Genomic DNA, 12588 nt, shown 5'->3' on the forward strand with positions numbered 1-12588 from the left:
AAACTGTATCACAGTTTCTACCAGAAATTGTGACTCAGCCGTGCAGATTAAAGGATGTGTTTATTGACTTTAATACACCATAACTCAGGGTGTACAAAACAATAAGAAACAGAGGCAGTTTCTGCAGTATGAGCGCTAGAGTCCTACAAGGAGGAAGTGGTTTACAGATTATTTCCAAGGAACAGCTGATGGAGGCAAATCAGTCACTTTTAAAATCAAAACAATAAAACATAATCCGTAATATTAGTGGGCTGCTTTTTTTTAAATAGACACTGTCTGTTTCATTTATAGCAGCACAAATAATACATATTATAATCTACCACAATATATCTGATGATTTGTAAAATAAAACGCATAATAACATTTTATGACCTTGACCATCCCCCTGATTTCTCTTTTGAGGGGAATTTACCACAAAAACTTAATAATTTTTGATGACGTTACCACCATAATATGTTACTTTCAACCAGAATATGACTACTCCCGCTACTACTACTACTACACATAACAACCTAAAATAATCCTCGTCATAATTTAAATGGTGTTTAGCACAGTTATGTTTTAAAATGTATTTATAATGTATATATAATAAATGCAAAATGATGAAAATTAGACAAATACTGCAAAAGACAGTGTACTAGCTAAAACCTATCACCGTCTACTAATAGCTGCCTGTTTAGATTAAATAAATAAATAAATAAATAACTGGTAACATAAGAATAAGCTAGTCTTTAAGAAGACTGAAAGGTATTAAGAAGAAAAAAAACATTTGCCTGTTTACATCCAGCAGATATAAAGCAACATTAGCATTAATCTGGAGTCACGTTTCATGTTTTAATCTCGCTCTACTGTGATGGAAATCTGAAAATAAAAAGCTGACAAAGACCAAGTTGTCTTTTTGTCTTTTAATGAAAAACCTTGCAAGGAATCAGCATACAGTCACAACAGAGTGTAATTGCAGTCTGATGTCAGTTACAAAGTGTACATACTTTTTATAGTCAAGGAGTGTGGGAAACAGTATCAGGATGTGTGTGGGGTCCAGTGCTGGATGTCATCAAAGCTGTCAAACACTTAGGAAAATAACTGTAGCATGTCCGAGACGAAACTATGCCCTATTTGGATCCAGACCGTGAACAAAACCAAAGATGAGTATAGACCAAATGGTTATATGTTCGAGGTTACAATATGAGTTTTTCCAAAGTGCAAAGTCTAAAATGGTGTAGAGAATACAAAGTGTGTTTTTATTGTTACACTACTTAGGGAAATGTGTGGTTGGTCAGCTGCTAAATGCCTCACTGAGTCACCAGGTGGTCACTGACTTTATTGAGTTGAGACATGATGGTGAGAATGAACCAAAACAATGAGCTGAAAGATGCTAAAATGCTCCATAGAGTTGAGGGGAACTGCAGAGTTGGATGGTAGTTTAATAATACACACAGTAGTTTGACCCATTATTAATATGACAATAGAGATTGGTATAGCTCTAAATGTCCCAGTTACAGTGAGCTTTCTATTTTAACCTGATTTCTTACCCCCAAAAAACACGTTCCATTACTGGCAGCTGTTCTCAGGGCCAAAAGTGGTCCAATGTGGCATTTTCTTTCCACAGAGTGCTCAGTGACCAAAATCTGTCTCTTTTCAAAGTCTATTAGATCATTCTTTTAAAAAAATCTTGTTGATATCTTGAAAAGCATGTTTAGTTGCTGCTGCCTTTACCTGCTTATGCAGCAAGATAAAAAATACAGAATGGAAAATGAGAAGCTGTGTCAAGTTATGTTTTCCTGGTCACTGACTGTAGGAAATGTTCTCCTGAATTCAGTATGGGTATCATATCCTCTTACCTGCGACATCTGTCTACCACAACAAATATCTGCAGGTCAATCTGTCTAACAGTTAGTCTTTCACCTCTCAATTTATAAGGTGAATTAAGTCTCATACAGAGAGATGAAATAAAGGAAATTACAAAATGCTGATCATTGCTGTCAGGCGCCAGCCACTTTCATGCATCTAGTGAAGGTTCCTCTTTGAAGGTTTAGGTTACAGTTGTTTAATTTGGCCAGTGTAGGTTTGAAAAATCATGACTGGATGAAAATCAGACTTACTCATACATTTTTTGAGGGGAAAGATGAAAAAATGATAAGACATACAGAAACAAAATGTCTTTTTAACTTTTGGTTTTCAAATGTTCCTGGAATCTGCGAGGCCTTTTACCGGGAACACTCATAGTCACTTCCCCTTTCACCAGTAGCACACAAAAACTGTTGGTACTTTGTTTGCCGTCTAACAAATGACCTTATTAATGACCTTTCTTTTTCTTGTGCACTGACGCAGAAAAGAAACAGAAACAACTCCAATCATTAACAATGTGTTAGAACTATGAACTATCATAACTATTGAAACACAGAGTTTCAGAGCTGAAATCACTGTCATGAACAAAGTTAAGGCCAATATCACTGTTGCATTCCTCCATCCTTACTGTAGTGGATGATATAAATGATGTACATTTTTTTAAAAACAAAATCCTAAATCAAAATGAGAATCGGGGCTGTCAAGTATGAAATACCAAAGAAATATTTATTGCATTTGTTGTACAAATATTATCATGAATCCAACACATTTTGCAGCATATTTGGGCTTATACAAAAAATAAAATGCTTTCAAGTGCAACAAATCACAAAAATATCAACATCATACAAATGTAAATCTGTGCTCTGTCTTTGTTGGTGGCAAACTTTTGTGACCTCAGTACTTTACAGTTTGTATTTGGAGCTTCAGCAGCTCTCCTGTCCCAACGGTCGCCCTGAATGTGGGGCAGTGTTCAGGGCAGGCCATGACCAACACCCTTCATCGTCCTCTTTCACATAGAAATTTCTTCATGGACTCATCAAAAAATTGGTTCCCTTCTCTGTACCCATCCAACAACAGTAGAGCGTCTCTGGACCTGGTCAACTCAGTCCTCAGCTCATCCTCCGTTGATCCTTTTCCCCGAGAGAAAGTTGAGACTTTATTTCTTGAAACAAATCAGCCTTCACTGTGCTACAGTCCACATACAGGAGAAGGTGAAGCATGCTGAGATCGAAGAGGTTAGAGAGGGCATCTGTGGGGCCCTTAGCTCAAGAAGAGATCAGGATGTGGGCTATTGTTGTCTTCATGCTTCCTGGGGGTCCCTCAAGAAAAAGCATCTCTCCAGCTTCTGGGAATAAGTCTTGAAGAGTCACGGGCTGTCCATTGCTGAAAAACAAGAAGCAGGATCGTGATTTTAACACAGGATAACACAAATATAAAAATATAGATATGTCCACATACAAAATTTCAGTTCTTAAGGCCTGGTAACACCAGCATTTACAACGGCAAAATTTCACAAAAACAGCAAAGTGGGTGTGAAGTAAATCCACCCAAATTTTTCACATCAAGCTGAACTTTGGTGAAGTTTGACACACCATTGACACACAACATTTACTAATAGCGAGCAAGTGAGCTGGTAACACCAGCATTTACAACGGCAAAATTTCACAAAAACATCAATGTGGGTGTGAAGTAAATCCACCCAGATTTTTCACATCAAGCTGAACTTTGGTGAAGTTTGACACACCATTGACACACAACATTTACTAATAGCGAGCAAGTGAGCTGGTAACACCAGCATTTACAACGGCACAATTTCACAAAAACATCAATGTGGGTGTGAAGTAAATCCACCCAGATTTTTCACACCAAGTTGAACTTTGGTGAAGTTTGATGCACAACATTTACTAATAGTGAGCAAGCTCAGAGAGCTTTTTTCCCCACTCATCATGTATCATCAAGCAACTAATAGTACATAAGCAACCCAGAACGAAGTTAACTTTGCTGGCTTCAGGTTTTGGTTTTGTACAGCTGGGTATCGTCTGTGTAGCAATGAGAATAAATCTTGTGTGTGCAAATGATACCGTGTGTCCTTCAGGGACCATGTAGATTAAGAAGGGTATTGGGCCTAGTATTGACCCTTGAGGGACGCCAGTCAGTTCTCAATGATATTGTGCTCAACAAGATTAGTTGAGTACAAACAAATTTCTCTTCTTCTTAAAAATCATTTTTAACCACAGCATGCTGTAGGCTATAAAGAGAGAGACGTTGGAAAGTTGTTTGAAATGAAGAATGGAAAGAACCTGACATTGAAAGCCTTGACTGGAATCACATTATTACACAGAGGATGTATAATACGGTTTTTCCTTTAATTTGTCATCCGTCTGTATGATTTTCCTCAAGAAGAGAGCGTCATTGCTTTTGGGGGAGGTATGAAAGAGACTGTGGGAAACTAACAATGTTCTCAGTGGTTTGAAATGAAAGAAACTGAATTCTTCCTGTTGCTGAAAATGAGATGATACCAGTAGGCAAGTCGATAAATGTATGTGGTTTTTAAAATCTGTACTATAATTGACGCATTTGTTCTGTAGCCTGCGAGGTAGGTCCCAGTGGTGATCCACCTCCGTGCAGAATAAGGAGTCAGAATAATGGGCTTTCAGAAACTCCTCCAGATTTTCCTCCATGCAATCCTGACCGTAATCATATCCACGTCATTTGATGAAAAGGAATCAAACAATTACAAAAAAAATCCTTTTGAGGTTTTATTTTCTTTGCATGGAGAATTGCCTACAAGATAGAGGTTTAGAGTCCACAGACTGATGTTTTTAAAGTCGAGGGCATGTTGTTATGAATTTAGTTCAGTACTTTCATTCTGTTACAGACAATGACAGATTTCTGGAAGACGTGGTGTCTTAAGGTTGGTGTTGGACAAGTAAGAGTGGTTTTGCACTAATCCCCTTTTTTTTTCATTTTTTGAATAGTGCCAAGGAAGAATGCATCTGCAAATGAATTACTTCTGATTATGTTAGACTTTAGATTTTTTGGACTAAAGACCCATGCAATACAAACTTTGCAGGAAAAAGAGCAAAAGATGTGTCTGAATATAAGAACAGATGAAATGTGAAGAGTACATCTTTGAGTCATTGAAGGAAGTCACTTACCTTCACTAAAAATTGTTATTTTGTTGTATTCATTTCCGTTCCTTCTTTGTTGGCCTGATGGAGATGAAGAGCATTGTTAGAAAGCCAACACACAGTACAGTCATACAGAAATACTGAATCGGTCAGTTTTAGTTAATAAGTGAGTGATTCAATCATTGTTCAAGTGGCTCTGCAAGATTGTGATGACGAAAATCCACTCATGTATGCTCAGGTTAAGTTAAGGTGGATAAAATTAATGTAATATATAACATGTACTTTGTTAGTGTACATCTCTGTACAACATAGGTCTTGTGCTATTGATTTGGAACTTGTAAGAGGTTACTGTATGCTGTGATTAGAGTTTTACCCTTGCTAGTGAAACAGTACATGCTTGTGTGAGCTCATTTGATTAACCAATACACTTAAAAATGATTTATTACTAAATGAATAAATAACTTTGCGTTGATGTTGTGAAAAAGTACATGCATGAGAATGATATTCACAGCACAATCTTCAATCTTTAGCTTAATCATCATGGTAGAAAAAACATTCTGATCAGAGTTTTGATATATCCCTAAATTTATGATCTCAACCTTCTTCATGGCAAAGAGTGACAGAAATTATGGGTGTGTAATATTGTAGAAATGCATCAGCAGCAATTTGACTAAACTCAGTAGAAAGTGACTTGTTGCAGAACTTTTAACCTCATAATCACCACTATCTTTTGGACAATTAGTTCATGTAGCACAGTTTTTAAAATAATGTTGCTAAGTGCTTAACAACCAAGGTAGAATCAAGGAGTAGACTCACAGGCAGCATCAGAAACAGACCTGTCCTCACATTCGACCACCGTCAACTCCGCGGTGCCTTGGGTGCTGGACCCTATTGAAAAAACATTGCTGTTAATTAAGTGTGTTGGTACAGTATGTGTGTATATAGTTCAATATGGATAGAAGGAAGGATGGAAGTAATTATGTGTGTTTGTTTGGCACTGTATACAAATAGTGTCTAATATAAAATAATGATAAAATGGGACAGAACAATCTTTGTTTTTAAAGTATGTTTTGAGAAATGTTTTACATTAATGAATCTTTATACAAGTTTGACAAAATACTGATATATATATATATATATAGAGTGATACGATTAATAATATTTTTTTGGTCATGAATTAGTTTTATGCTTGAATTTTTATTTATTCAGTTTGATTTCCTTAATTAGATATGGTAATTTATCTAGTAAATCTTATATTTATCATGTGTTTTATGTGCTCTTGTAAGTACATTCATTGTTTTATCTGCTTTTTTTTTAATCAAGGTTCACTCTTTCCTGATAAAAATGTCATCCGAAGGTTTCCCGACCCATACCTGAAGTAAGACTTCTTATGATGTTCACACATTTATATACGGAGAAACATGTAATAAGCCTACTATTGAAATGATAGAGGTGTTTGTTTGGGGAATTATACAAACAATAAACATGTGCCACACTGAAAAACCACCCATGCATTTACAAATAGCATCAAATTCCCCTTTCACACAAACCAAGACCAAGCTGGGTGTTTCCAAACATGGTTGTTTTAACACATGTAATTTTCAAAACGCTAAGTCATGATCACATGCAAACATGCATCGTCTCGGTCACATGCTGATAAAACCCCCACAAGAGCACTTTACGGTACTGAATAGAATACCTAAATGCTTCATTCAACACATTACTTCCTCTTTTCAGAATCAGACTGACTTAACATTTGTCAACATCCGTGTGGGAACTTGTATTGTGTTGACCTGGCATATTGTTGTTAATTGACAGGGCACAAATTCCAAAGTCCTCTGTCCATGTGGCAAAAACAAAAAGCAAATACTGCTAGTTCTGCTACTTCTGCAGGATGGATACATTTTGAATTCTGACTAATGATATAATTAGTTGTTTGAGGTTAGACTGAAGACACAGTTTCATTTCTGGTTGGACAAACAAAAAGTACCATTCTCTTCTGTCCTAAGTCACTGTATTACTTAACACCACTTTCACAAAGGACTTGTATGTTAAAAATAAACTGTTGTGAATACTTCTAATGAGGAAATACAGAAGGACTTAAGAATAAAAGGCTGAATTTGGCCTGCCACCAAACAACTGGATTATCCACTCCATTTAAAGCAAATATTCAAAGGGAAATCCAGCCCTGCAGTGACATTGTCTATCCTGCACAGCCAGTCTGTCAGGTGCTGCCATTAGGCTGTAGATTCAATGTCCCGAGAGCCAAAATCTGTTGTTGTGCATTATGGCTCCAGATGCAAGTGCAAGAACAATCCATTTGTAAGTAAGTAAGTAACTTAATTTACATAGCACCTTTCAAGAGCAGAGACGTCACAAAGTGCTTCACAGAGGAGATAAAGCGAGAAAACTCCATTTGATGTTGATTTATTGGAGTAAAGGTATTCTGACTTTGATAGATATGTCTTCAGTCTGCACTTGTATTCTATTTGTTGCAAGCTACATGTCTTGAATCTGTTGGGTGGCTGTAATGTACTGTATACATCAAGAATTGAGGGATCAGTTACCTTTTTGTCGTTTGTAAGCGAACACTACGGCAACAATGACAACCACAATTACGATTATGCTCAAGGCAACAATGAGACCATCATTTTTTACATGTTGGAGTGGTATGTCATCTGTAAAAAGAGGGAAGACAGAAGGATTCATGTTAAAATGTGCTACAAAAACTGCAGTATCACACATGTAATTCAGCACTGACAGGGCTCTGACATGGGTTGGTATTTTGTTATTATACCTATACTTTAAATATGTTTGGCCACTATGGAAATAACCAAATATTCCGCAGATTAAGTAGTGCAAACTTCCCCTTACTGGTCAAGAGCAAAAAAAACTGTATCTATAAAAATGACTCATGTGTTGTGTAATCAGTTTATGGTTAGCAGGCTAATCTTCTTTTACTTTTCTTTTTTTTGTTGTTGTATGTACAACACATATTCCTTTTATTTAGAATTAAAATACTCAGATTTTGTCTGGTGTCAAGTGCACAACTGTAACTTGCAATAAGCAGGATAAAACTACAGGATACACACATATTTAGCAAAGTCCAAACATACTGTATACACATGAGCAAATAATCCTTTACACACATATAAACTGTCTACATACACATGCAGTACTATGAGTAAACAGGCAGTACTTTTGCACACAAAACAAAACATCTTGTAAAATGCACTCCTACACACCGCTGAATCATTCAGATCTCCAACAACCTACAGCTTCACTGAGAGGCAACGTTAAATGTCTAAATGGAAAAACTGTGGGCAAGAGCTGAAATAGTTATACACTCATATATAATACGTATCCTCTTTCTTCATACTGACATTATGGATGGGTTTACAGAAGATATGTCGATCAAAAAGAAAATCTGAAAGTAGCAGGAAACTGCATACGGCGGCAGTAGGTGAGGGTTTCCTGTTTTTAGATAAAAACATCCGTTGGCTCCTCTAATCTTTTAGCGCCAGCTGCAAACTCAGCTGACTACAATTCTGCTTTAGTTTACTTTATTATAGTAAATGAGTGGGAAGTTAACGTGGGTGGCATAAAGGAAACCAATGAAAGGAAACATGCGATAAAGTTCTGAGGATGTTGCAGTTATACGGTCAGCATTTTAAACACCTGTCTGCTTGTGTCGCCTCTCCAGTTAAATGTTTTGAGTCCTGGAGGGAACCCTTAAGAAAAATATAAAGTTTACCTGGAATATGAAATGTTGCAGAGTAGCCACCATTTTTGAAGATACAGGTGTAGTTGTTTTTGTCCGATGAATTGACACGTATCTGACTGGTGACTTGAATAAGCTGGTCTGGTGTTGACACAGAGGTGGTGTTGGATTTGAGATTTTGCAGGTGTCCATCCTGCCACACAACCAAGGATTTGGGGTATCCTTCAGACCGGCAGGTTAGCAGCACCTCATCCCCCTCGGCAGTCTCCTGAATGTGTTTAGTCACTTCTTTATAAGGTGCTAGGGGAGAATCAGATTTACAGTCAGAATATACAATAAATACCTTGTATTTAGAATAACATTACTATGACATGATGAAGACTATGATCAACAGATCTTTCATAATATTAATAAGGGGACTATCTTGAAGAAGGTTCCGATAAGCCAAAATAACTTTTTTAACAAATTGAGTAATGCTAGTTTTTGTTTCATTTTCAGAATAAGTCATGCTCTGCCCAGCAATGACCATATGCTGCAGCCATTGAGCAAGACCATTCCAGGAAGAAAGCCACGAAAGTCTGGCTAAAAAAAAGTAACACTATTACATTGTCAGACTATGTGCTTACCCATAACAGACAAAGTTGTAATTTTATAATCAGTCCCTTTCCCTGTCTTCACCAAACACTGGTAGGTCCCTGAGTCATTTATCCTGAGCCTGGACACCTGTAACATGACAAAAGAAGAAAGCAGAGTCCAAATTACACCTTGTGCCCTTATGAACTGGAGGTCTGAATGAACCAATTTCATAAATTCTGCTGCATCCCTCTTTTTTTTCCTCTCCCTCTCATGTTTCATTCTACACTATACAGACTAAATCACAAGAATGACAAAAAGTTTTGGATACCAGAAACTTTCACAAACTTTTGACTGAATACACATCAATTACAGTAATAACATATAGGAATTTGTCAATTAAGTTAGAGCTGCAAGGATTATTGGATGAATTTATTAGTTGATTGTCAACTCAAAATCAAAACATATTTTATAATCGAATAATTGTCTAAGATTTTTTTTTTTTTTTGCAAAAATGCCAAAAATCATTGGTTCCAGCTTCCCAAATCTGAATATTTGCTGGTTTTCATACTCTTCTATGATACTAAACCAATTATCTTTGGATTTTGGACTGATAGTTGGACAAAACAAGACATTTTTAAAAGTCACCATGGGCTCTAGGATAGGACATTTTACAGACCACATGAATAATTGGTTAAGCAAGATAATGATCTGTAGATTAATCAACAATGAAAATAGTTGTTATTTGCAGCCCTAAAGTGTGCGATGCACACAAACTCCACACAGAGGTTAAGATCTACATGTCTCGGTCCACATATTGTTATATTTTAAACAAATACTCTACTTTCTGTCACTTCTTGGCAGTGGTATCTTAGTATCTCCTACTGTGACCACAGATAAAAATTGGTGGCATAAATATGACATTTTTACATGAGGGAGGAGTCCAGTGTAGTTTCCATCTTACTTCTTAATTCCCAATAGGATGGCAAGTATAGATAAGTTTGTCATATCACTCACAGGGATTTTACAATAACTAACCCACCATCTGCCCCGCAAATTCTATGTATCACTGCCGGTAATGACCTGTAACTCAGCCCAGCCCTTCCGCAGCTCCTCTGTATTAAGCTTGACTCTGCCATGAAAGTCCACATTCTGGGAGGACAAGCGCTCCTTCCCGTTATCCATTGCATACACTTCCCGAACCGTGTCATGATCATTAGGTTTCATCCAACGCCAGTTAACACTCAGTCCTGTAACAGTATCTGATGGTACAGGATGAAAGCTGCACCTCATCACAACATCTCCTCCAAACTCTGACATGTACTTGGGTTGCTCTGCCTCAACAGTGAACAAGTCTGCAGGAAAATAATACAAAGTACTGTCAAGATGAAATGTTTACAGAGGAAGAAATATACGACATCAAAGTGAATGACTTCATGAAGATTCAAGTTTTGTCCTGTTTGTGCTCCTATTTATTCATAAATATCTCCACTACTGCACACTTTAAACTACACACCTGAGAGAGATGGCTGAAATATGACTTGTAAAACAATGATAACGGTCCAGTCCATTGACACCTAAGGAAAAAACAAAAGGGAATTTTACATATGCTGAAATCATTTGGTCATGTAACTAGAAGTATGAGTCATTTTTTCTGAAGCAAGACAGAAGTGAATTCCACTATCTGAAAAACAGCCCCTGAGACATAAAACACACATTATCGCATGTTAGTGTATTATACTTCATGTTATTCCTAATGTTAGCATGACTTGGATCTCCTGCAAAGATGAGCAGCATTTTCATTTCCCTATTCTCTTTTTTCTTGATAAAGACACTTAACACTGGGATTCTGTTGTAGGACTCTGGCATTGTGCCAGCATATAAACACACTTGATAAACTTATTTTTAACTTGCCACGTAAGCACTTCAGGCTTCTGTGGAAAAGATTTTGCAAGACACATATATTTATAAAAAACTCTTATATCTTACATACACACAGCATTTTTAATATTCCTTTTAGGGCCATGCTCTAACTAGAACATTATTAGGCACATCTCAAAGGGCTGAGTTGAGCCAACTTAGTTAGTACATTAGTAGTAGTAGTAAGTAGTACATTACAGATTAGTCATTTTCTTTGCTGTTTTCCCATTAAATTAAACAGAAATTTGCAGGAGTCATTTAGGATGAGACATTGAGTTTTTGAATGTGGGTGAGCTGTTGTCATGATTAAGCTTGGTCATGCTGTTTGGTTCACAAAACACTTGACAACATTAAATTAATATCAGTCCATCACTGAGCTAAGTATAATTACTAGCTACTGTAGTGAACATTAAGAAAGATTACCATATATGATCTTCAGGCTAGGTTCAACACTTATGAATTAAAAAAAAAACATATCCAATTAAAATTCAATCATTTTAATTAATTTTAAAAAAATAGTAATATAATATAAAAAATATACAGTAGCAGCCAAAAGTTTGGACACACTTTCCCATTTATGACATGAGAGACAGATGAATATAAAATGAAAAATAAAAATAAAAACTGTTTAAAAGTTGTAAAAATCGATTGCTGTTTGTCAGTCAGTCAATAATGTTTTCTTACCTGCGGGTCATGTAACTGCTATCTAAGATGTGTTTTCATCTGGTATTTCCTTCTTCCTGTAGCTCTGAAATGAGCTGAAATATCCGAGCATCGCCGTTTTATTCCTAGACAACAGGACACACCCGCCTACACCCGCCTACACGCACACACACACGCGCCTACTAATAAACACATACACATACACGAACACACACACGTTTACTTAGGTCACTTTTGGGGACAACACATATACTTACATTCATTTCCTGGACACTTACCGTAACTATAACATAACACTAAATTTAACCACTGACTCAGAAAATAGCTTTTGTCCTCAACTAACATGTCAACTAACAGGACTGAATAATATTAAAAGCTTTCAGTGCAAACGTCATTCCATAGATTTCGCTATTCTGCAAACATCGGCGGGGAAACAAGTAAACTGCGTCGTCATATGAAGCTATATTCAGTCTATATGGCCTCAAAGTTCGGGTAATTAGTCAGCGAGCATGTTAGTCATCTTCAGAGAATAGAAGACTCTGCGGACGGAAGTAAAACACAGCAGGCATTTACTGTAAGGGAGGAAATACCTTATCTTTTATCTAGAGTCATAAAGTTGTAACACAATAAAGGCTCTGTTTGTGCTCTGCGCCAATTGCCAATTAGATTAGAATTAGATTCTTTGTGTGTTTGAGTGTGGCAGATGCAATAACCAACATAAGAGGAAACATG

General features: G+C 36.7%; 1 protein-coding gene across 2 annotated transcripts; it reads right to left on the reverse strand.

The window, feature by feature from the left end:
• Nucleotides 1–2555: 2555 nt before the first annotated feature.
• On the reverse strand, nucleotides 2556–12588 carry LOC122968902 (programmed cell death 1 ligand 1-like). 2 transcript variants are annotated; one of them, XM_044334431.1, is made up of 9 exons: nucleotides 11878–12585; nucleotides 10790–10850; nucleotides 10357–10628; nucleotides 9327–9423; nucleotides 8734–9000; nucleotides 7547–7657; nucleotides 5796–5867; nucleotides 5007–5060; nucleotides 2556–3231 (listed from the first exon to the last, which is right to left on the reverse strand). In XM_044334431.1, exons 2-9 carry the CDS (start codon nucleotides 10842–10844, stop codon nucleotides 3215–3217), a joined length of 945 nt encoding a protein of 314 aa, XP_044190366.1. In that variant the 5' UTR covers nucleotides 10845–10850; nucleotides 11878–12585; the 3' UTR covers nucleotides 2556–3214. The 2 variants fall into 2 exon arrangements, with proteins under 2 accessions (XP_044190366.1, XP_044190367.1); XM_044334432.1 differs by lacking the exon at nucleotides 10357–10628 and having other exon boundaries at nucleotides 11878–12588.

Source organism: Thunnus albacares, chromosome 18, assembly GCF_914725855.1.
Source record: "Thunnus albacares chromosome 18, fThuAlb1.1, whole genome shotgun sequence".
Classification (NCBI taxonomy): Eukaryota; Metazoa; Chordata; class Actinopteri; order Scombriformes; family Scombridae; genus Thunnus; species Thunnus albacares.